Source organism: Gopherus evgoodei, chromosome 5 (genome assembly GCF_007399415.2).
Source record: "Gopherus evgoodei ecotype Sinaloan lineage chromosome 5, rGopEvg1_v1.p, whole genome shotgun sequence".
NCBI classification, from domain to species: Eukaryota; Metazoa; Chordata; order Testudines; family Testudinidae; genus Gopherus; species Gopherus evgoodei.
The window spans coordinates 8,019,385-8,045,646 of NC_044326.1; the positions used below are offsets into that span (position 1 = coordinate 8,019,385).

At 42.9% G+C, this 26,262-nt stretch overlaps 1 protein-coding gene across 3 annotated transcripts in view; it reads right to left on the reverse strand.

The window, feature by feature from the left end:
- PTPRA (protein tyrosine phosphatase receptor type A) overlaps positions 1–26,262 on the reverse strand; it is a 244,648-nt gene that overhangs the window by 28,979 nt on the left and 189,407 nt on the right. For all 3 annotated transcript variants that reach the window (XM_030563062.1, XM_030563064.1, XM_030563063.1), the window contains 5 exons: positions 22,101–22,457; positions 20,870–20,890; positions 18,837–18,860; positions 6,323–6,407; positions 2,969–3,042 (listed from right to left, as the gene is read on the reverse strand). In XM_030563062.1, the coding sequence (XP_030418922.1) occupies positions 2,969–3,042; positions 6,323–6,407; positions 18,837–18,860; positions 20,870–20,890; positions 22,101–22,457 (561 nt within the window). The remainder of the gene's footprint in view (positions 1–2,968; positions 3,043–6,322; positions 6,408–18,836; positions 18,861–20,869; positions 20,891–22,100; positions 22,458–26,262) is intronic.

Below are 26,262 nucleotides of genomic sequence, written 5' to 3' on the forward strand. Positions count from 1 at the left end.
CAGAGGTTTATTCAGCTCTTACCCTTGAACTGAAGCAGTAGGGGCCGCTGGAAGTTTAACAACAATGTCTTTTCTCCAAAATGTTGGACATAGGACTTAAACAGGTACAGACACTCCCCAACTTATGAAAGCGTTTCATTCTGGAACGCCTTGCACAAGTCAAATTTTATGTAAGTTGGGAAAGTATACCTGATAATTACGCACCAAAACAACAATAAAAAACGTACAGAACTTTTTCTGTAAGTGCAGATTTGCGTAAATCAGGTTTGCGTAACCCGGGGAGCGTCTGTATTAACAAAACTGAAGAGGAATTTTCAACTGTGATTATTATAGGTGGTCATACATTTTCCATCTTCAACTAAATGGAAATTTTTGCAAAACATGTTTGATTTTGTCAAAAAAATAATAAAAAATAAAAAAAGTACCAATTTTTTTAATGAAAATCTAAAAAATTAAAAGAAAGTTTTAAATTGAAAATAGAAAAAAGTTGCTTTTCAGGAAAATACTTCATGAGAAAAAAAATCACTGTACTGCCTGTAAATCCCTTCCCCGCTCAGTTACCTAGCTTTCTGTCGATTGATATTTGTGGTGCCATAATGTCACTATTTCTCCAGGCACCTCAGAGTCTCGGGTTTGTACAGTGTCTAGTCCAATGGGGTCCAGATATTGGGCAGGGGCCTCCAGACTCTACTGTAACCTTACCACCGCCACTCCTTCAGGCCTTCCATACATCAGAAACAAGTGAAAAGGGGGATAAGATCAATTCCTCCCCCCACTCTTTGCAGCTTGCTACAAAATTACCCCTCAAACTGATGTTTGAGAAATGAGGGTGTCCTTTTTAACTCAGGATAGAATCATAGAATGTCAGGGTTGGAAGGGACCTCAGGAGGTCATCTAGTCCAACCCCCTGCTCAAAGCAGGACCAATTCTCAACTAAATCATCCCAGCTGGGGCTTTGTCAAGCCTGACCTTAAAAACCTCTAAGGAAGGAGATTCCACCACCTCCCTAGGGAACCCATTCCAGTGCTTCACCACCCTTCTAGTGAAAAAGATTTTCCTAATATCCAACCTAAACCTCCCTCACTGCAACTTGAGACCAGTAGCACCTAGGAGACTGCAGGCTTACCTTTATGCACAGAGTAGTCCTATTGAAGTCAATAAGACTACTCACAGTGTGTAAAGTTAAGCACGAGCATTGGTCTTTGCAGGATCGAAGCCTCTGTGTGTAGAGCTGCTTGAAATGATTTCAAATAAAAAAGATTAGTACAAAATAGCTTTAAAAAATAATGACAATATTTTGATTTTCTTGACATTTTCTGGATTTTAATTTCATCACTTTGAGGTTTGTTTTCATTTGGGGGAGAGTTACTGCTAATTTTGATCAATTGATTTAGACAGAGTTGTGTTTTTTAAATTATTTTTTAAAATGTTCAGTTTATTTCAGAACTTGAGAAAACGTCTTGGGTAAAAGATTCCATGCAAAATTTTGGAAAATGAACAAATTTCAATTTTGCAAACAAGCAGAATAAAACCATCTCAGAGCTGATCAAAATGTAAAACAAACAAAAAAAATCTGAAAATTTGTGCGCACGCACGTTTTTCAGTGCCCAAACTTTTGCCCAACTGAGGGCTGCATAGATAACTTCCCAAGAGCCTGAAGACTGCACATAAAATGAACTGACTGCTGCCATTAATTCTTCACATGGAGGTATAGTATAGGCTCTAGCATGCAATGCGACACTGAGTCAAACAGCCTCCCAGGGGTATTTGGTGCAGGGATGGCTCAGAAGGAAGAAATATTTAGCTTTTCTTTGGAGGATTCCCATGCAACAGCTAACCCAGCTAAGCTCTGTTTAGCTGCAATCAAGCACAATGATGACTAGTGGAAGTAGATCTATATTTTATATACAAATGAATCTCTACAAAACATGGAAACAAACACATTTTTTCATCCCAGTAGAAAAGGGGACAACATAATTTACTCCAAAAACAGGGAGAGAGCTGTACCAGTTTAATGAAAACTACAAGGGGTGCTACACTTAGTACCAATATATATAGATTACAAACCCAGGAGAGACCATTGTGATCATCTAGTCTGACCTACTGTATAACACAGGCCAGAGAACTGCCCTGAATTAATTCCTGTTTGAACTAGAGTAAGATTTTTTAGAAAAATATTTCACCTTGATTTAAAATTAGCTAGTGACAGAGAATGCACCACAACCCTTGATAGGTTGTTCCAAGAGTTAATTACTCTCACTGTTAAACGTTTGCAGCCTATTTCTAGTCTGAATGTGTCTAGCTTCAACTTCCAGACAGTGTTTCTTGTTATACCTTTGTTTGCTAGATTGGCAAGCATTCTATTATCAAGTTTCTGCTCCCCATTTAGGTACCTGTAGATTGATCAAGTCATTTCTCCACCTTCTCTGTGTTAAGCTAACAGATGAGCTCCTTGAGTCTTTTATAACTAACCCAGCAACATTTGAACTCAGGACTTTCAGTTGTAACAGCCTGAGTTCCTACTCCTTGAGCTTATGGAAAATGTCCCCAATTTAGCAGCTAAAGCAAACTCATTAACCCGTTATATGAACTAGTCACTAGAGGAAGACAAAATCCACATTCTCTCTGGGAGGGGTGGGGGGGAGTCACAGAGGCTACATCTTCTATCCGCCGTATCGGCGGGTAGCAATCGATTTCTCGGGGATCGATATATCGCGTCTCATTTAGATGCGATATATCGATCCCCGAACGAGCTCCTATCGATCCCGGAACTCCACCAACCCGAACGGCGGCAGAGGAGTCAACATGGGGAGCCGCAGACATCGATCCCGTGCCGTGAGGATGGTAGGTAATTTGATCTAAGATACTTCGACTTCAGCTACGTTATTCACGTAGCTGAAGTTGCGTATCTTAGATCGATTTCCCCCATAGTGTAGACCAGCCCAGAGAATGGAAAGCAAAGATTCACCTGTGTCATCTGTTCGGCCATTGGACAAGCGAAATGAGTTGGAATGGCTCCCAGCTTGCTTGTATTTCTTAAACCTAATGAAGGAGAAAGTTCAGAAAATCAGCAGCTGCCCATCCAAGGAGATCAATTAAGATGGGTATATTTCTCACCCAAATAGATCAAAGTTTCACTATGTGTTTCTTCTCCCCCTGGCTGCTCAACAGCTTTTAGTCTTGGAGTCAAGTTATTTTGAGATTTCATATAAATTAAAATACTAACTCTCATCCAGTACTGAGTACTTTACATCTTTGAAGGAATTTATTGGGGTCATACAGGTTGTAACTTAGGACAGAATTTGGGTGCAAGATTCACAGTCCCCATGCACTGTAGGAAGTAGGATTTTCCTTATTTTACACACAGGGAAAAAGAGGCCAAGGTCAGAAAGTGTCAGTGGCAGAACTAAAACTAACACTGGGGAGTTCCTGGCTCCCGATTCAGTGCTCAGACCACTAGTTTAAGTATCCAGTCATTAACATCACATCCCAAAAGGGAAGGAGGGCCTGTTGCCATTCACACAGTGACCTCCCTATTCACAACGTGGCCTCTTCAGGCAAACATCAGTTACCGCTAAGCTTCAGAACAGCTGTCTTGGGGAGCTGTATCATAATTTAGGAGACACTTGTGGCATCTGGTAGGAAGTGGCAGAGCAAATCTGCTTCTGCAGAAGTCAGTTGACAATGCCTGTTTACCCCTTTGGAGGTCAGAAGCCCAGTGCTGAGAACAGCTGAGGTGCTGCAGTATTTCCCTTTCTGAAACCTTCATGAATTCACCATCACACACTCGTTAACATCAAATGCTCTTAGATACTATGGTAATAAGAGCTATAGAAAACCCTAACACAGACACACATCTAACCTTACACCAGCTGAGATTCAAAGGATTCCAGAAACTAAATGCAGAGATGAGTGAGAATGACAAGCATTAAGAATGGGGTACCCCAGAAGTGTATGTTCTGCGCCTGATTCAGCAAAGCACTTAAATACATGCTTTAATTCATTTCTATTCAACAAAACATTTAACTAGGCACTTTTTACTTCAAGCACGTTTAAGACCCATTGGCTTAGAGTTAATTACTTTGCTGAATAAAGGCCTATAAGTGGCGGGAAACAGAGAGGCTACTAACATTGCTTTATAAGATCTAAGAGTTGTCTGAAGTTCCAGGTGGCCAGGACCCAAATCATGCTTATGCTGAAATCAAAGGCAAAACTCCATTTACTTCCATTGGGGCCGCATTGGGCCCAAGCCAAGAAATGAAGGGAATTTTCCCATCACCAAAGGAAATTGCTTTTTTTTTTTTTTTTTTTTTTAAATCGACTAAACATTCCAGCAATTAAATAAAATGTTTACTGGAGGTGAATAAACACTCACTCCTAGTTGACCATTTGCATTCAGGGTGAGAGCAGTTAATGAGGCTACAATTCAGAAAGGTCCAATCTAATGCTTTGCATCTTTTAAAATGTACTTAAGAAAGTTTCATTAAAGTATAGTTCCAGTGACTGTCATCTGCTCTCATTGAAAAGCTACATTTATAGAACACATCACAGAAATGTGGGGCAGGAAGGGACCTTGAAAGGTCGTCTAGTCCAGCCCCATGTGCTGAGGCAGGACCAAAATAATCTAGACCATCCCTGACAGGGGGTTGTCTAACCTTTTCTTAAAAATCTCCACAGACAGACTCCACAACCTCCCTTGGAAACCTATTCCAGTGCTTAACTATCCTCGTTGTTAAAAAGTTTTTCCTAGAAACTAATCTAAATCTTCTGTGTTGAAGATGAAGCCCATTACTTCTTGTCCTACTTTCATTGGACATGGGCAACAACTGATCACAGTCCTCTTTAGAACAGTCCTCAACCCATTTGAAGATTGTTGTCAGGTCTCCCCTCAGTCTTTTCTCAAAAACTACACATGCTCCATTTTAAAAACTTTCCTCATAGGTCAGGTTTTCTAAATCTTATAATTTTTGTTGCTCTCCTCTTAACTCTCTCCAATTTATCCATTTTTCTTGAAGTGTGGCACCCAAAACTGGACACAGTACTTCACCTGAGGCCTCACCAGTGCAGAGCAAGTGGGACAATTACTTCCTGTATGTTATATACAACACTCCTGTTAAAACACCCCAGAATGATATTTGCCTTTTTCACAATTCCATCATATTCTTGACTATCATTCTATTTGTGATCCACTATAACCCCCAATCTTTTTCAGCAATACTACACCTAGCCAGTTAATCCCCATTTTGTAGTTGTACATTTGATTTTTGCATCTTAAGTGTTGTATATTACACTTGTCCTTACTGAATTTCATGCTGTCGATTCCAGACCAATCCTCCAAATTGTCATGGTCATTTTGAATTTTAATCCTGCCCTCCGAAGTGCTTGCAACACTTCAGAGCTTCGTGTTGTCATTTACACATTTTTATAAGCATGCTCTTTACCCCATTATCCAAGTCATTAATGAAAATGTTAAATAGTACTGGACCGAGGACTGACCCTTGCAGGATCCCAATAGGTACACCCTCCCAGTCAGACAGCAGACCATTGATAATTACTGAGTATGGTCTTTCAACCAACTGTACACCCATTTCACCTAGACATTTTCCTAATTTGCTTATGAAAATGTCATGTGGCACTGATTCAAAAGCCTTACTAATATCAAAATATATCATGTCTACAACATCTTTCTGTTTGAAGGATTCCAAAGCTTTTTCCAGATCAGAGAGACCACTTCACACACCTATTAAATGCATCCACCTCTAGGGCAGACTGGGGCCACTGTTTCAAGGCCTGATGCAGAACACATTCAAGTTAATAGAAAGATTCCCACTGGCTTCAGTGGGCTTTGAATCAAGGTTGAAGTGGGGGGAGGGGGAGAGAACATCTCCAGCTCTAAATGCAGAGGGATTTTAGTTAGTTGAGTATAGTTACCCAAAATAAAATTTGATCGGTAGTACCCTTACCTTTGCAAAAAGTATCAACAGACTTTTAATGGCACAAGGAGTTGGGACCTATAATCTCAGACAATCCATCTTTAGTAGCACAGCACCTCCTACCCTTATGATGAGGATTTGCTTTACACTGATCCACAGGGAAAAGCATCACCTACCCAATTACTAGCACACTACCTGCATAGTCCTTGGAGGTCTCCCTTGTAAATACTGGCTAAGTCAGTCCTGCTTAGCTTAGGAAACAGAACAAAAGGCCCAAGTTAGCATAGCTGCAAGACATCTGCTTAATAGTGTGTGTTAATTAACTTAAGGAGACTGAAAACATGTAACTAATATCCCATAGGGAAGTGAGTGTTATAAGTGTTTCTTACCTTAACATGTACAGCACAATAATTATAAATACTATGACTAGCAGGGAAGATAGGGCCACCATTACAGCTATAATTGGAGTCTCATCTGAAACAAAAAAGTAGACTCAGTTAAAAAAGAAGCAGCAGTTATCTTAAAACATCCAGTTACATCATTTTACAAGCCAGATCACTCTACAATTTCTGGCCTAAATTGTTTATTAAACAATTCAATCATTATTAATGATACATTATCAAGTCATACATGATAGAAACACAGATTGCATACTTCAGCATTACTGATCACTTACTGAGTCCCCCAAACTGATATCCTATTTTATACTCTAAATACTGATTCTGTGCACCCTAACCTTCCTTGAAAAATCCTTTACTGCAGGATCTGACCCTAGGAACAGAACTATTTTAGGAATATTTCACACAGTGGAATTTCTCCCTTTCCTTCTACATCAGGGAGGACAAAATTAGGCCAGTCTAACATTTCTGTCCAGCCCGCCAAGCTTTTTGGCTGCCCCCTCGCGATCTGCTAGCCGCTAAAAGTCCCACAGGATGGCAGGGTGCTCAGGCAGGTTGCCTGTCTGCTGTGGCCCCACGCTGCTCCCGGAAGCGGCTGGCTCCTCCTGACAGGTCTCTGCACACCCCTGGCAGGGGTGGGGGAGGTGGCTCCGTGCGCTGCCCCCACTCCCAGCAATGTTCTCACAGCTCTGGGAGCTATGGTGTCAGTGCTTGTGGGTGGGAAAGGGGTGCACAGAGGCACGCCAGCAGCCGCCTGTTTCTGGGAGTGGCGTGGGGCCATAGCATGCAGGCAGCCTGCTGCGCCACCAGCCAAGAGCCGCCTGTGCTAAGCGCCTTCCAGACAGAGCCTGCACCTCGTTCCACACCCCAACCCCCTGTCCCAGGTCAGAACCCCTTCCTGTACCAAACTCCCTCCCAGAACCCACACCCCTCACCCTCTCCTGCACCAGAGGAGAGCTCCCTTCTGTACCCAAACTCTCTCCCAGACCCTGCATCCTTTCCTGCACCCAAATCCCCTGCCCCAGGCAAGAGCCCCCTCCTGCACCAAACTCCCTCCCAGAGCCCATACACCTCACCTGCACCCCAACACTCTGCACCAGCCTGGAGCTCCCTCCTGCACCCAAACCCCGCACCTCCTCCATTAATATAGTAGAAATGTGCAGCCCGTGATGACGTACCAAAATCTGTGGAGTGGCCTCCCTGCAAAAATTATTGCTCATCCCTGTTCAGTGTGTATTAGAGGCATGATGGGCACAAGTCACTATGTTGGAATCCACATCCAAAGTTCAGTGCCATCATGGTTTTGATTCAGGGCCCATCTCCCTCTCCTATGTACTGAGAGGGCAATATGAACAAAAACAACGCCCTGACCTGGACACTTCTGAAGTAGGAGTGTCTGAAGTAGGAGTAGTACAATCCAAATCCAAAAAGTTTCGCAGAGTGCAAGGTGATTAAATTTAGCATCAACTTCAGCCCATCACACAGAAGGGGGTGAACAAACTCAGAAATGGGTTTTGGTTCACATTTCTATTGCTCTCCCCTATGGATACTTAATTTATTGAGAATGAGATTCTAGGCAAGCCGCTATATATGCTGTAGCATTAACACTTGTAGGTTATTAGCTAAAACTTTAGTAAAACTGTTCAATTGTTAGCTCTCTCTCTCTCTCACACGCACACACTTTTCAGGGGCAGGAAATGTGCGACTCCTTTGCAAATTCACATATACAAAATGCTCTCACCCTTTGAAACATGCAGCAAGTTTCACAAATGAGGTGCTTGCAACTGACCACTGAGAGCTGCCAAACTGGTTGCTAGTGCTAGTGCCCTAGATGAAGAGAGATGGGGAGCCAGGCAAAGTCAAGCAGCCAGTGAAGTAGCCCTGAAGGACACATTCTGTGCATTTGTAATGAGCTGGAACAAGCAGGGATGCCAACAATACCATCTGGTGGCATTTTCAGGGGCATTCACAGCCAGCTTTGGCTGTGTGTATGGAGTTGCCTTCTCCTCTCTCTCAACAAGCATTTAGCAATCACTAACCCCTGTGCAAGACATGGTCACAAAAACGCTCTCCCTATGTTAACTCATCATGAAACTCTAGCTCACAGAGGGCCTGATCTACTACTGTGAAAGCCAGTGTGAGTTCACAGCACGCAACATCTGTCTGGGATTGGGGGAGAGGGAACAGATAGGAGGCTCTACATTTTGTTTCCTGCTTGGGGTTTTCTAGGCGGGTCAGGCTGCGGGACCACAGTTAACGGCCACAGTAGAAAAGCTCTAACTCGTCAGGCCAGAAGTGTTAAAAGTATAGCTGCGAAAAACCCCAAGCTTCCTGCATCCTGCTGCTAGATGTGCTCCCTTTCAAAGCCGCTGCCTATTAATCATGCCTCACACCAATCATCTGCCAACAGCAGCTGGAAGGGTTTGCTCTAGGGCACTGGTTTTCAACCTTTTTTCATTTGCAGACTCATAAAAATATTCAAATGGAGGCGTGGATCCCTTTGGAAATCTTAGACATAGTCTGCACATACTCAGGGATTTGCGGGCCAGAGCTTGAAAACTACTGCTCTAGGGAATCATTAGCTTGGTCTCTTTATTTGGGCTGCATTTGCAGTGAATGCAAGTGAAATGAACCACCACCACCACTTAGCGCTTGCTGGCCCGGGAAAGGAAAGGGGATTGCAAGTTGGTCTATAGTTAAGACTAAAGCTAGCTCCATTGTGTGGGCTGGATCCTGTTCCTACTAATGTCAACAGAAGTCATTCCACTGACATTCACAGGAGCTGCATCAGATAATAAAATTTCCGGACCTTCACACTCACTCTCTCACCTCCTCTCTAAGAACCTTACAAAAGAAACTGAATCTCCTGAAATTCTGCACACTGCATCCCACCATGGGAAGTTTAGTAAATATCAAAGCAAGACTTTTAAAGTGAGGATATTCTGAAAATGCGCCTTTAGTTTATGCTTGGAAAAGCAGAGGTTGTTTATTCTGGCAGCATGGCCCAGCAGAGAGAGAAATGGAACTGACTAAAGGAGACCTGGGTTCTATTCCCATCTTGGCCACTGGCTCTGCTGGGTGACTTTAGGCAAGTCATCTCCTCTCCCATGTCTCAGTTTCCCCATCTGTAAAATGGGGATAATGATACTTTGCAAGTCACTGTAAAAGAGCTAGATATTATTAAATTACATCCCTAAAATGGTGGTTTTGGGAGGGCTGGGGCTGGGGTTGTTAAGTGCACACAGAGAAAGGTTTATGAACATAAACTGAATTCAGTTGGTAGACTGAGCCAGATGAGGCGGGGAGGGAGGTAGGTGACGGGCCAAGGCCTGGACTTTAGAGTAGGAGACTAAAGGGAAATGTCGAGAGGACAAAATCTGGGCGAGGACATGATACAGAAAGCAGCATGACCAACTCTTGCGATGTTATCGCAAGTCTCACAATAGCTGGTTCTTTTTTCTTAAAGCCCCAGCTCCCTGAGTCATGTGATTATGTGAGCATATCAACTTTCATTTAAAAATTAAATTTCTAGCCCTCATAGTTGCAGAGAAAAGCTTGAAAATGTGACTTGTGTGCACCCCAATGGCTCAGAAACCAAAAGGCAAAGAAAACAAACCATATATTTATTTTTATAAAATTAATAAAATGTCATGATATTTAAACCAATGTTATGGTTTTTGAACATGTAGGGTTGGCAATACTGAGGGAGGGACATGAACCAGGGGAGGGAGCTGAAGAGTGAGGTGAGGGTGCATACATGGAGTGGTGCCCTCTGGGCAGGCAGGAGGAGGAGGAAGGGCACTGGTGAGACACGAAGGGGTGATTCAGGACATGTGGGGACCTCTGGAGGACAAAAGGGCGTTAGCATGGAATAGGGAAGGGGAGAAAAAGCAGAGAAGGTGGATGCAGGACCATGGAGGCATAACGGGTGTGCGCGCACAGGGGCTCAGGGCAGACAGAGGGGCCCAGCAAACAGCTGAGTGCTGAAAGTTCACTATTCAGATAGAAGCATTCCCACTGCCCCGCCCCCCGCCCCATTCCTTCCCGCAGTTCACATCTCATGGTCACACATCCCTCCTAAGCCCTTGCTAGTCTCTACAGCAAGACAGTCTTGACCTAGTGGGTCTCAAAAGCTCCTACGAGAGCAAGGCTTCCCTCCTGCACACTTTCTCAACCCACAAAGGAGTTCAAACTTTGGTGCTCATTTAAAAATAGACAGGGAAATTCCTGCACAAAAAACTTAGCTAAAATTGAAAGTGGGTTTCAATGGAATCCAATTAACATCCAAAACACAGCGGTGTTATTCATTATTCACATTACGACAGAACCTAGAAGTTACAACTGAGATAGGAGCCCTACTGCAAAGATGGTCCAATGGATAGAGACAGCCTGGAACTTGAGGAGACTTGGTTCACTTCTCTGCTCTGCCCTAGATTTTCTGAGAGACCTTGAGCATGTCACTTAGTTTATCTGAACCCCAGTTCCCTATCTGTAAAATGGAGATAGTACTTCCCTATTCTTACAGTGCTGTGAGAATATATAGACTATATACACTAAAGAGCAAGGCCCTCATTATTATGGTAACAGGAGGCATATAATTACCTTAGATAGTGCTAGGCACTGTACATATATATAATAAGAAACAGTGCCTATCCCAAAGAACTGACAATGTAATTAGACAAGAAAGACAGCACAGAGAAATGAAGGGCCAGATTTTCAAGGGAGATTAACACACTGGTTGCCCCCATGACTGGTCAAAGGTCTTACACAGAGTCATGAATAACCCAATCTCCCAGTCTCAGAACTGTGCCTTAACCACAAAGCATCCACACTTCTTAAACACTGTCCAGCAGCTGCAGGGGAATTCATGTTGCCAGCCTTGTTTGGCTCCCTTCAGTTTTCTTTACAATCAAATTTGGAGAAAAAGAGAAATTAGAATAAAAACAACTCAAGATAAACCAAAAAGAGTTTGTTCATAAAAGCCCAGTGAAAAAGTACATCACAAAGCAAGGAGCTCAAAGACTCCACCCACTGCTATGTGCTTGTTGCTTTTTCAACATCCTAAACCAGCAACAGACAGTGTGTTTGGGTGGGGTGTGGGAATAAGGAAAATAAACCAGGTGTGTTCTGTTTGGATATTTTAGTTTAAAAGGCCATATTGACTTTAGAAATCAGCACAGGCCAAAAGAGGCCAAAGTCAACAGCAACTCATCACTGTCAAGAAATCCCATGGAGGGGGAGGGAGGGAGAAAAATAGGCAAGTCATCGAGGCTGTTTCATTAAGTCATATTTATTGGCTCCATCCCTCACTTAGTCCAGTACAGTCTCCCTGTTGACGGGAGCTGCTAGACTCTTGTCAGCACTTGTGTTTGGGCTCTGTAAATGCAAAATGAATGCAAACATATACACAAACGCAAAAATGTGTGCACATCATTTACAGACATTATTACAAGGACTGCAACAGTTACAGGAAACATGCACATAGCTGAGCGAAATTCTCCCCAAAGCAGAGGGCCAACTTAAGGCCAAGGCAGCAATTAAATCCACCCAGTTGGGAGCAGCTGACTCACAATTCCCAGATTTCCACAGGACATTTGGGATTTACTCATGCCATTTTGCAGGTGCAAGCTTCAAGTCCACCATGGAAAATTTACCTCACATTAGCAAGTTTCTTTCATTTTTAGCTATTATTTGCATTACAGCTGAGCCACATGAAATTGGGGCATCATCATGCTAGATGCTATATATGCACTAGTTAGAGATAGTCTCTTTTCCAAAGAGTTTACAGTCTAAATAGACAAGACAAAGGATGGGAGAAAGGAAGGACATTATCTCCTTTTTACAGATGGGAAGAGGAGACTCAGAAATTAAGTGACTTGCCCAAGGTCATACAGTGAATTTGTGGCAGAGCCAGGAATTGAACCCAGATTTTTCCAGACCAGTGCCTTGACCACAAATCTATCCTTCCTCCAATCAAGGTGTTGCAGATAAGGAATTTTAGAGGAAGTTTATGTTGATAGTTCTTTCAAGTGGGTCTTAGATTATTAACCCACTTTCTTTGAAGTGGATCTGGCTAGGACAACAATCAGTATAATATTCTTTATACATGGCTTCCACGTTCTCAAGTAGCATCCTTAGGTTCTAAGGCAGTGGTCCCCAAACTGTGGGGCATGCCCCCCTAGAGGGGCCACGGGGGAATGTTCAGGGGAGCACAGCAGGGCCCTGGCCAGCCCCTATTGGGGGTGGGAAGCGAGTACCACCCAGCCCTGCTCTGCCCCCAGCTCCACTCCAGCCCCGCTCCTGGCCCCAGCCATGGCTCCGCTCCTGGCCGCAGCTCTAGCCCTGAGCGCAGTCTTGTTCCTAACCGCAGCCCCTGCCCTGCTCCCAGCCCAGCCCCCTGACCATGGCTCCCAGAGAGGGCGCGACTGAAAAAGTTTGGGGACCACTGTTCTAAGGAGTAGTATACAGAGGGACTCATAACCAGCCATTCTTCTTCTCCCCTTCCTTGCTCCAAACTCCCTGCCATGAGCCATCACACACATTACTTCCTTTCCAACCACAAACTACATGACTTTCCAACTACCTCCCTCCACCTCATCTCTCCATTGGCTCCATGCCAGATGTTCCCAGCTCTTTCCTGGACTGCTCTCCTGATGTGATCTGCCTTTCCCAGCCTGTATCATGATCCTGCAGCACATGCATGCATATAAAAATAAGATTTACATATAGGTACTAAGGCTGTCGATTAATCGCAGTTGGCACACTTGATTAACCCCCCAAAATTAATCACCATTAAAAAAATTAATAGCGATTAATCGCAGTTTTAATCACACTGTTAAACAAGAGTTTATTACCAATTGAAATTTATTAAATATTTTGGATGTTTTTCTACATTTTCAAATATATATCTTGTATACTGTATTATAACTGAAATCAGTGTATATTTTGATTACAAATATTGTTATTGTAAAAATGATAAATAGAAGAAATAGTATTTTTCAATTCACTTCATACAAGTACTGCAGTGCAATCTCTTTGTCCTGAAAGTGAAACTTACAAATGTAGATTTTTTTTTTGTTACATAACTGCACTCAAAAACAAAACTTAAAACTTCAGAGGCTACAAGTCCACTCAGTCCTGATTCTTGTTCAGTCAATCGCTAAGACAATCAAGTTTGTTTACATTTGCAGGAAATAACGTTGCCCACTTCTTATTTACATCACCAGAAAGTGAGAACAGGTATTTGCATGGCACTTTTGTAGCCAGCACTGCAAGGTATTTACGTGGCAGATACATTAAACATTCGTATGCCCCTTCATGCTTCGGCCACCATTCCAGAGAACATGCTTCCATGCTGCTGACGGTCATAAAAAAAAATGTGTTAATTAAACTTGTGACTGAACTCCTTGGGGGAGAATTGTATGTCTCCTGCTCTGTTTTACCCACATTCTGCCATATATTTCATAGTTCAACTTTAATCAGGATTAAACAAAGATGTGAATAGCTAGCCAACTACAAAAGCAGTTTCTTCTCCCTTGGTTTTCACACCTCAACTGCAAGAAGAGGGCCTCATCCTCCCTGATTGAACTGACCTCGTTATCTCTAGCCTGCTTCTTGCTTGCATATATATATATGCATATATATATATGCACACACACACCTGCCCCTGGAGATTTCCACTGCATGCATCCGACGAAGTGGGTATTCACCCACGAAAGCTCATGCTCCAATACATGTTAGTCTATAAGGTGCCACAGGACTCTTTGCTGCTTTTACAGAGCCAGACTAACACGGCTACCCCTCTGACACTTGACATATATTTCATGTTATAGCAGTCTTGGATGATGACCCAGCACATGTTGTTCATTTTAAGAACACTTTCACTGCAGATTTCACAAAACTCAAAGAAGGTACCAATATGAGATTTCTAAAGATAGCTACAGCACTCGACACAAGATTGAAGAATCTGAAGTGCCTTCCAGATTCTGAGAGGGATGTGGTAGGGAGCATGCTTTCAGAAGTCTTAAAAGAGCAACACTCCAATGCAGAAACTATATAACCGGAACTACCAATCTGGTACGTAAATATCTTTTGATGCCAGCTACAACAGTGCCATGAGAAGGTCTGTTCTCACTTTCAGGTGACATTGTAAACAAGAAGCGAGCAGCATTATCTCCTGCAAATGTAAACAAAGTTGTTTGTCTGAACAAGAAGCAGAACTAAGGGGACTTGCAAGCTCTAAAATTTTACATTTATTTCTGAATGCAGTATTTTTGTACATAATTCTATATTTGTAAGTTCAACTTTAATGAAATAGAGATTGCACTACAGTACTTGCATTAGGCGAAAAGAAAAATACTATTGTTTTTGTCTTTTTACAATGCAAATGCTTGTAATAAAAATAAATATAAAGTGAGCACTGTACACCTTTGTATTCTGTTGTAATTGAAATCAATATATTTGAAAACACAGAAAACACCCAAAAATATTTAAATAAATGGCATTCTATTATTGTTTAATTTTTTTAATTGCTTGACAGCCCTAATAGGTACATGCATTCTCCATAGTTGGGATCTGGAGCTGAACTTCCCCATATCCAACAGCATTTGGATCAGGCCTAATCTCTATATTTACAGTACTAGGAAACAGACAGTGAGATGAGAGTGTGGTCTAGTGGATGAAGCACTTTTCTCCATGTCTCCCTGTATGTACATAACGTCCTCCCTGAACTGATCCATAGGGCCAAGTTCCTCCTCCTCCACATTTCCCAATGCTCAGCTCTGCTGAGATACCTGCAAGAAACTAGATGTGAGGAGCAAGCAGCTGAGGGGCAACTGGAAGAGGCTGATACTCACAACCACCAAAGAGTAACAACATACACTATAAAATTCTGTATTTGCTATTGCATATTTCTCCCCAACTGTTTACATGTTGCTCATCTTCCTAGATTGTCAGCCCCAGGATACAGGGATAAATTTGGTGGTTGCTTACTACAATGGGCCTCCTGTAAGTTGCTGGATTACTAGAAATTTTTAATAAAATTCATCAATATCTATGAAAAATAATATTTTGCAATTATATGATGTGTCTCATCCCAAGATCTCAAAGCACTTTCCTTATGTTATTTAAGCCTCAGTACACCCTTATAAGGTAGAGATGTATTTCCATTCTACAGATGAGAAAATGGAGAGACAGGGGCTTTTCCATCTCTTGTCTTTAAATGAAGACTGGATGTCTTTCCAGAAGATATGGTTTAATCAAACTCAAGCTACTGGGCTCAATACAGGAGTCACAAGAGGAAATTACTTGTTTGGTGTTATACAGGAGATAAACCTTGATAATGGTCATTTCTGACCTTAAAATCTATAATTCTAGGTGACTTGTATAAAATCACACAGTGAGCCAGATGTGAACTGATCTCCTGAAGAACTCAGGAGTCTTGATTTCCAATCCTTTGCCCCAACTACTAGATAATATATCTTTGTATGTATTGTAATGAACTGGCATGTGTGTGCGCACATGCACACATACACGTCTACAAATGCAACCCCCTTACATACATACTATCTTCTACTGGATGGAATCAGAACTGCTCAACTTTGTGTCATAGCCTCTATATTCGTTTCAGCTAAAGGAGATTATCCTCTAGCTCAACTAGTAGGGTCCTCTGCTTTTGAAAAGGTGGTTCTGGGTCTAGTCTTGAGGAAGTTCTGAATGGCCCTGTTGTGTGCAATGTAGTGACAATGCTATAAAACCAAGATCTGGTATGATATGGTATTTTCAGAATGAAAATATGTGTATTTAAAGAAACAAATCAAAGAACAATGAGGCATTAATTCTCTGGCATAATCCATCAAGCTCAACTCTCCCTATATTCTGCAGTAATGAATCTTACAGTAGCACTTGGAATTCCAAACTACAGCCATCTGAGGATTAAAAAACAAAACACAGAAACCAAATTCTTTCAGGTTTCTAGGCACATATTTTATACAGACGCTGCTACAGGTGTACATATGAAAGAGAGAGACACACACAGAGTGTATAAGCAAAATGAAAGGGTTGTTTGTTTTTTATATAACACCTCTAAATAATTTATTCTCTAACATTTACCATCTTGTACCACTCCTCTTGAAAGTTTAACGAACACGGAGGGAAAAAATACAGAACATTTTCACTCACTTTCAGTGAAAGCTCCTTTATCTTTCTTGCATTAGAGACATCACTAGCAATTTGTTAAGGGGGGTAAGTTTTGAAGTGTCTCATAGACTCATAGACTCTAGGACCGGAAGGGACCTTGAGAGGTCATCGAGTCCAGTCCCCTGCCCTCATGTCGTTAAAGATATTGCTGTAACTTTCTTTACAAGTGTACCAGCAATTTCCCTCTTCCTGATACTAGATACTTTTTTTTAAAGTAACTCCCAATGGCCATTTGCCCTGACTTAAAAAACGGCAACTATATTTGCTCAAAGTCTTCACTTCCCTATAAACTCTTTATAATGTTTGCTCACAGTGCTCCTTAGATATAAAGGAAAACTCCAGTGTAATTTCAAAGATGCTGTGTTCATAACAGGCCTGATCCTGCAGCAACCAGTCCTGATGAAGTCAGCCAATGAGCCTGATTTTAATCTGTGTTGTGGTTTCACAGTGTCATAACTTCACTGAAGTCAATGGAATTACTTAATGTACACATCATTGTAAGAGAAATCAAACCAGGTCCAATGGGAGTTCTTGCATAAGTAAATAATGCAGGTTCAGGCACCACAACTAGAGTATCTAGACACAAAGAAGAGTAAAATCAGAATGAAAATATGATGCCTGATCTGCAGCAGATATGAACCAATGTAACTCACTGACTTCAATGGAGTTACAGTGACTTACACCAACAGGAGATCTGGTTCGTGGGATAAAATTCTGCTCTCAGGTACCCTAGTGCAGCCTCACAGATGGCAAAAATGTAGGCTCAGGCAATAAAAATGTTTTGTTGTATCTAATAGGAACAAAAGTGTTTTCATGAGACTTAAACAAAACAAAAAAAGCTCAACTCAACAAACGTGTGTGTTTGTTTAAATATCCCCCCTGCATTACTGAAAACACCAACACCTTTCACTGGTCCCCGAGAACCAGAAAATGAAATTGACTGGTTTAGTTTAACTGTCCAAGCCAGTGAAGTGCAAAAAAAAAAAAACAAAAACAAACTAACAGCAGCAGAGATGAAAAGTAAATCAATTTTTCAATTTTTTGTTTCAGCATTTGCAGGTGTGAGAGGGCACTGAATAATACACATTCTGTGCTGGAGGTAGGGGAATTGTGCAGAAAGTTTCCACAAGTGTACAACTAAGTTTTAAAATGAATTCACTTGGCCTGTATCCCTTTTGTTTTCACTTTCTGAGAATGTTCTAGCAAACATGTTTATTGAAAAGAACATTTGCAGAAACAGTATCTAACTAGTTATTTACACTGTGCATAGCATCATGAGAGTTGCAAATCTAACGAAGTTAATTGGAGCACCTTGTAATCTAATCTAGTTGAAACACTGAACAGAGCATTGCTAAAATATCTGCAGAAAGCTAATTTCAAAGTACAGAAAACCAAACTAAAAGGACCATTGCTCTGATCTGGTCTGGCAATTCCTATATTTCTGAATTAATTTGTAATTGCAAATATTCCAGTGGGAAACCCGAGTCTCTCAGCTAAGCTCAGCCAATCACATGACAGAAACAGACCAAATGACCTATCATTATAATCAAAACAGCTGGAATTTTGATTATTTGCTAGCAGATCTGCTCATGAACAAGAACTATTCACAGGAATTATTCGGCAAATAATTTTGAAAAATGAACACATTAGGGGAAATCCTGATTAACAACAGGCAATTCCCAAGCAGAAAAGAAAGTGGAAAATCTTTAAATAGCTCCCATAGATACAAAATTATTCACCCAGCTCTATGGGAGGTTCTAACGCCAGATTTTTCAAAAGAGTTTACAACTCCCGATAAAAGTAATTTTCTCAAAAGAATTTAACAGTCACAGGTGCCAGATGGGGGCCAAATTTTCTACAGAGCCCAAACACATTAGGCAGAAAGCACTTTAAAAAATGTGATCAGAATGGTCACGTGGGGAGCTAGGCTGACCAGACAGCAAGTGTGAAAAATCAGGACAGGGGGTACTGGGGTAACAGGAGCCTATATAAGAAAAAGCCCCAAATATTGGGACCGTCTCTATAAAATCAGGACATCTGGTCACCCTAGAAGCTGCTGGATGACTGAGTACTTCTGAAAATGTGGACCTTATTTCGATGTCTAAATGGAAGCTGAGCTCATTTAGTCCAATAATAGGTGCTGAGTTCTTGAAAATCTGGCCCTCGAGGACTTTCAATATCCTGCCCTAAGAATGCATTCTGTTCTTTCACACATTATTAAAAAAATCCCAAAGTACAGTTGGTCACACTTAGCAGAGGAATACACACTATACTGACATAACATGGCAATGAGATGTGAACTTCTCACCTCTTCTCTCTGGATCAGAATCACCTGCATAAAAAAAACACAGGAATACATTAGCTACAGAGAAATACAAATTGTAAGAAGAACCGGGGGGAGGGTAGAAATTGAGACAGAACAATATTGTGACACAATTAACCGTGGTGATTTTAGTGCCAGCCTCACAAAATTTGGTTCTTCTTTAAATGCCCTATCTCTCGGAGTGCTGTGGTTACATGAGAACCTCAGCTTTCATTTCAAGAAAAAAGTACATTTCTAGCTATTCCAGTTGTGCAGAAAAATTTGAAACTGCAATTTGAGTGAGCCCTAATGTCTCAGAAACCAAATAAAATAACTGCAACTTTTTTTTTCTTCTTCAAATCTCATTATATTTAAACTGATCTTATGTTTTTGAGACCTGATTCATGATTTTTGAGCACCTGGGGGTTGGTATTGCTAGAAACATATCAATCACCAGATTCAGGAAGGATGGGCAGATAAAGGTTTCAGTGGCTATTGAAATGGACTATAAAAATAAACTGAAAAGTAATCAAGATTATTTTGTTTAAAAATATAATAGTGGCAAATAGAACAGGAGTAAAACTAGCACACAAGACTGAAGAAATTATTAAGGCAAAGAAATCACTTGTTTGTAAACAGTGAAAGTATGACAAATATCATTTTCAAATGGAATTCAAGCCTTTTATTACATTCTAATGAATGCTGACTTGTAGCACCGAGAACCCTGTTCACTTCTATTACCACTTAACCTCACACTGGTGTCTCAGCTTCTCAGCACATTATGATCTTATGGCCCCTTAAAGAGGGAGTCCTGAACTTGTCCTATTAGCTTTGCCTAGTGGAAGATGAAGCAAAAAGCGCTGCCAGACAGGAAGATGAATCCAGAGACCAGTCAGGCTGAGCAGACTCTGAACTGGGGGCTGCTGCTATGTAAAATCTGAGGTTGGTTTGAACAACCAAGCTCAGTGAGAAAGACAAGATCCCCCTAAGAATGTGACTGCACATAGCTACCCAGGGCATAATTCTACACCAGTGCAGCAGAGAACAGCGGCCATGCACATACATGCTTCTTCTAAAGACTATGGGTCAGATCCTCAGCTGGTGTAAATCAGAACAGTTCCATTGCCTTTAATGGGGTGATACCAATTTTTATCAGCTGAGGACCTGATCCAATAAAGAAGCTGAGTCCAAGAATTCCAGAAATGGTTACTCTTCAAGACACATGCTTGTAAGACAAAGCACTGTGGGGAAACAGCTATGGACTGGCAGGGGGCGGATCAGATGTGACCTAATAGAGGTCTCCACCCTCTAACTTCTGTGATCCCTGTTTGTTTTTCTTACTTATAGTATCTCCTGATAAGTCAGTAGCAGTGTAAAACAATTGTCTTCCTTAAAACAGTGTGACATGCACATGGCATGTGGGGAGGGGAAAAGGAAGGGAGGGGATGAACAGGTACTGCTTCCAAAACATAAAAGAACCAAATAATTCATTGAACGCAAAGTGAGATTTAAAGTGCATTTCTCCCAGAGTTCCCAGCTTTTACAAAGCCAACTTCTTTTGAACATTAATGCTAGGGAAAAAATCCACCCCCATCTCTTTCCACGGACCCACTTCCCTCCTGGGAATGGCAAGGCAGAGACATGGGACAAGTGATGAAGCTTAGTAAGAAAAGGTAGAACCAACCATGTAGAAACAAGGCTCACACTTTACCACATGAATCCATTTATAAATAGTTTACAAAGAGTTGATAAACTACTAGATGTTTTAATAAACTGTTAATTGATTGTTATTGAGTCCATTAGGTTGCTTATAACCATGGCTTATGAACCTCCATAAATACTTTTCAGTGTGGTGCTTATAACAATTGATAGCATATGCTACTTGTGTCTGTAACATGCATATCACATTTCTCAGTCATTTATTAACCCTTTATAAAATATATATATTAATGGTATCTTAATACGAAGAATGATCGAACCAAGGGCTCAGTTAAAACCAGACAGACTTAGAGCGAGAGTGTCTAATGGTAAGTGCTTACCTGGGCCTTCCGATGGCTCACCTAGAGAAAGCAAAACGAACCATAATGAGCGTCAGTGACTGAACCATTACTCCTTTCACCAGACATTGTTATTCCAATCCCCAGCACTTCTATAGCCCCTTCCATCTGTGGATCACAAAGTGCTTAAAACCCTCCTGTGTGGCAGAGTAGTTTTCCCCATTTCATATAATCATAGATTTTAAGACCAGAAAGGACCACTATGACGATCTAGTCACACCCACAGCATAACACGACAGAGAATCTCCCCCAAAAGGAAGTATTCTCCTCATTATACAGATGGGAAATTGACGCACAGATTGATTCAATGACTGTCCCTACATTACACAGCAGGTCAGTGGTAGAGTTAGGAACAGAACTCAAGTCTCTTGCCCCCCAGGCCAGTGCCTTAGCCACCAAACCACAGTCTCTCAGGTTACACAAAGAATCTGGGGCACAGAAATCAAGGGCCACATTTGTAAAAGTGGCCTTTACTGTAAGCTCTTTGCAGCAGGGACTGCCATTGTGTTATGTGCTTGTTCAATAAATACTGTTAGGGGGCCCTGATCCCTTTCCTGGGCAATTCCTTCTTGGATCCCATTCAGAACTGTGACCTAGATCATCAGCTCTTTGGGGCAGGGACTGTGTTTTTCATATGTGTTTGAATGTTGCCCAGCATGAGGAGTCCCTGCTCCCTGACTGAGGTCCTTACGTGCCATCAAAATACAAATACACAGTGATAATATCTCCCTTTAGATCATTAAAGAACTTCAGCTGAGCAGGATCCCATTGAGTTTTTTTCTTGCTTATGTGTTCTTTTAAAAAATGACTTTGCAACCCTTGGGACTGGGTATCACCAGAACCTTTTTACAGATGAGGAAAGAGACAGTGGTGATGTGACTGGCCCAAAACACGTGGCAGAAATCAGAAGAGAAATCAGGACTCCTGGCATCCCAATTCTGTGCCTTAGCCACATACCACTGTTCTTCTCTGGGGACAGCCTGTTTTGTTTCCCTATCAGATCATCAGCTGGTGCAAGTCAACTTTGCTCCACTCATTTCAGGGGAGAGGGACCAGTCTACACCAGCTGGGGAGCTGGCCCTAAAAAGTTTACTTCTCCTTTCCAAATATTCTCAGGAAACAGAAGAAAAGAGAATAAAGCCAAGTATTAAAGGGGCGAGGGGCCTGGACCACAGGGAAGAAGAGGAGGGAATGAAAAGTGTCCTTGCCATACCTGAAGTGACAATGGTTTCTGGAGAAGTTACTGCCATAGTGATGTTCCCCACTGTGGTCCCTGTCTTTACATCTTCTGAAGCTGTTTGTGCAGCAGAAGACATCGTGCTGGGTGGACTGGAGGTGGACCCAGGTGCAGACACAGCTGTCCTCATGGTGTGGGTTTCATTGCCCAGCGAACTGACAGTGGTGTTCAGAGGGAGCTTTGGGGCTTGCGTGGTAGTAGGCACCATGGTAGGTACGGTCGCTAGGGAGCTAGCGTTCAGATTGTCTGGACTAGTGCCCTTTCTGCCATCTGGCTCTGATGTAGAGGCTTTCACGGAATGCATGGCAGAGGTGTGCTCTGTGGACGGTGGCACTGGAAGTAAAGCACAAGATAATCTCCAATGTCCTTTTATTCCTTCCCCTCCCCAGCACTGGGGCAGCTGAACCTGGGAACACCAAATGAGACCAATTTTCCTCTGGCTTTACTTCAGTATAACTCCATTGACTTCAGTCAAACACCACTGGTGTAAAAGGAGAATTAGACCCTGCATCTGAACTGCAGGAGTTCATTGATTGGTAGGTGTCTGATCCAGCTCCCGTTGAAATCCCTGGGAGTCTTTCCAGTGGTTTCAATGGGAGCTGGGTCTGGCTCTAGGCAACCAGGGATGTGTGACAATCTCAATCTTTCCCATTCACTCTCAGCCACAGATTATTTAAAAGGCAAGTTTTCAGTATTAAATGCAGCTTTTATTTGACCTCAGCTTTCATTTGACACAGCAAATGTTTGCACTGAGTTAACATAGTCCAAATATAGTTTCACTTGGCACTGGGGGAGGGTCTGAATGGAGAAAAAGATGACCTCCCACTATATTCCCTGTCATGGCAGTAAGATCAGCAGGGCAATATTGCCAAAAGGAAGGCACAAAAGCCACCCAAGTCCATCATCCACAATTGCAGAATTTTGGTCAAGTGGGATGTGCCCACTAAAAAATGCTTCAGAGTAAGGCAAAAAATGCCTCGGAGAGTTCCAGCCAGCACACTGGGGGGTAAAACTTCCCTCCTGCCCCATCAGGCAATCAGGATTGTCCACCTGAATGGAATCAATGAACTAAGGATTATAAAAAATTTGCATAAACCCTGCTGATACAGTATCTGTGTATGCCTGAAACACCTATCACCTTGCATGCACTGGCAGTGACAGATGCATCCGATGCACACACATGGACTCAATCTCAGTGTCTCTAAACACATTCTAGATTTAGGGTCTGGAAAGAAAGAATTCTCAGTGGGATCATTGGTAAGACTGGTTAATCAGCATATAGGGCAGGGGTCGGCAACCTATGGCACGTGTGCCAAAGACAGCACACAAGCTGATTTTTAATGGCATGCTGCTCCTGCCGGGGTCCCACTCAGCCTGCTGCCAAGCCCTGTCAGTGGGCTGAGCCGGACCCCGGCAGGCAGCAGTGTGCCATTAAAAATGCTGCCCGACCCAGCCCGCTCTTCTCCACTCCCTGCTCTCTCTGGAGGGGACAGGGGGCAGAAATAAGCTTGGTCCTGCCGGCTGCTGCTGTACGGCAGGCTCCACTGGCAGCCAAGCTTCCCCCTCCCCCGACCCTTCCCCCAGCATGCTGCGTGGAGCCCTGCCTCCTCTCCCTCCCTGCCGCCGATGGCCCCTGTGAGGGAGGGGAGAAGAGCAGCCCCAGCACCCTCACTGCTCAGACTGGTAAGGAGGCAGGAGCAGGGCGTATCCCCCCAGCCCCCTGCCGTGAGTGGCTCAGGGCAGGGGGCTGGGAGCACCCCCCTGATCTCAGCCCATCCCCCACAGCCCTCTGCGCTGACCCCTGCACCCGCCCACCACAACCCCATCCTTGATTCCTGCACCCTCCACACATACCCAGCCCCCTCACATCCCATGCTCTGTCTGTATGCCTCTCATACGCCCCCAGACCTCTGCCGACCCCTGCACCCTAGCTCCCTGCATCCCCCTCATGACCTCATCCCTACATAAGAACATAAGAACAGCTGTACCGGGTCAGACCAAAGGTCCATCTAGCCCAGTATCTGTCTACCGACAGTGGCCAATTTCAGATGCCCCAGAGGGAGTGAAGCTAACAGGCAATGATCAAGTGATCTCTCTCCTGCCATCCATCTCCATCCTCTGATGAACAGAGGCTAGGGACACCATTCTTTACCTTTCCTGGCTAATAGCCATTTATGGACTTAGCCACCATGAATTTATCCAGTTCACTTTTAAACATTGTTATAGTCCCAGCCTTCACAACCTCCTCAGGTAAGGCGTTCCACAAGTTGACTGTGCGCTGCGTGAAGAAGAACTTCTTTTTATTTGTTTTAAACCTGCTACCTATTAATTTCATTTGGTGACCCCTAGTTCTTGTATTATGGGAATAAGTAAATAACTTTTCCTTATCCACTTTCTCAACATCACTTATGATTTTATATACCTCTATCATATCCCCCCTTAGTCTCCTCTTTTCCAAGCTGAAGAGGTCTAGCCTCTTTAATCTTTCCTCGTATGGGACCCTCTCCAAACCCCTAATCATTTTTGTTGCCCTTTTCTGAACCTTTTCTAGTGCTAGAATATCTTTTTTGAGGTGAGGAGACCACATCCATACACAGTATTCGAGATGTGGGTATACTATGGATTTATATATGGGCAAGAATATATTCTCAGTCTTATTCTCTATCCCCTTTTCAATGATTCCTAACATCCAGTTTGCTTTTTTGACCGCCTCTGCATGGACATCTTCAGAGAACTATCCATGATGATGCCAAGATCTTTTTCCTGACTCGTTGTAGCTAAATTAGCCCCCATCATATTGTATGTATAAGTTGGGGTTATTTTTTCCAATGTGCATTACTTTACATTTATCCACATTAAATTTCATTTGCCATTTTGTTGCCCAATCACTTAGTTTTGTGAGATCTTTTTTAAGTTCTTCACAATCTGCTTTGGTCTTAACTATCTTGAGTAGTTCAGTATCATCTGCAAACTTTGCCACCTCACTGTTTACCCCTTTCTCCAGATCATTTATGAATACATTGAATAGAATTGGTCCTAGGACTGACCCTTGGGGAACACCACTAGTTACCCCTCTCCATTCAGAGAATTTACCATTAATTCCTACCCTTTGTTCCCTGTCTTTTAACCAGTTCTCAATTCATGAAAGGACCTTCCCTTTTATCCCATGACAACTTAATTTACGTAAGAGCCTTTGGTGAGGGTCCTTGTCAAAGGCTTTCTGGAAATCTAAGTACACTATGTCTACTGGATCCCCCTTGTCCACATGTTTGTTGACCCCTTCAAAGAACTCTAATAGATTAGTAAGATACGATTACCCTTTACAGACACCATGTTGACTCTTGCACCCCCTCACACGCCCCCGCCTTGATGCCTGCACTCCCCACACTCCATGCCCTGACTCTTGCACCCCCCACATTCGCACCCCCTACCCTGAGCACCAAATGGGAGCTCCTGCACACCCCCCATTCCAGCCTGCATCCCTTGCACCAAATGGGAGCTGCCCAGGTAAGTGCCCCCACACCCAAACCTCCTGCCCCAACCCTGAGCCCCCTCCCTCATTCTAGCTCCTGGCCAGATCCTTCACCCCCAGCCCTGTGCTCGGTCCACTCCCACCCTCAGCTCAGTGCAGAGAGAGAGGGGAAGAGAATGGGCCAGAACCAGAGAGAAGGTAGGTACTCACTGTATGTGGGCAGGGACGGAACCCCAGGCTGGCAGCAGGCTGAGCAGCTCAGCCCCCTGCTGTTCTGGGGTGCTGGCCCCGCTCAGCCAGCCACTGGTCTGGGGTGCTGGCTGCCGGCCCCTTGCCAGCTGGGATTCCAGCTGCCGGCCCCGCTCAGCCCGCTGCCAACCTGGGGTTCTGGCCATAGGCCCCACTCAGCCCGCTGCTGGCCTAGGTGAACGGAACCCCACACAGGGAGTGGGCTGAGCAGGCCTGCGGCTTAAGATCAGCATTTTAATTTAATTTTAAATTAAGCTTCGTAAACATTTTGAAAACCTTGTTTACTTTACCTACAACAGTAGTTTAGTTATATTATATATTGACTTATAGAGAGAAACCTAAAAAACGTTTAAATGTATTACTGGCACGTGAAACCTTAAATTAAAGTGAATAAATGAAGACTCGGCACACCACTTC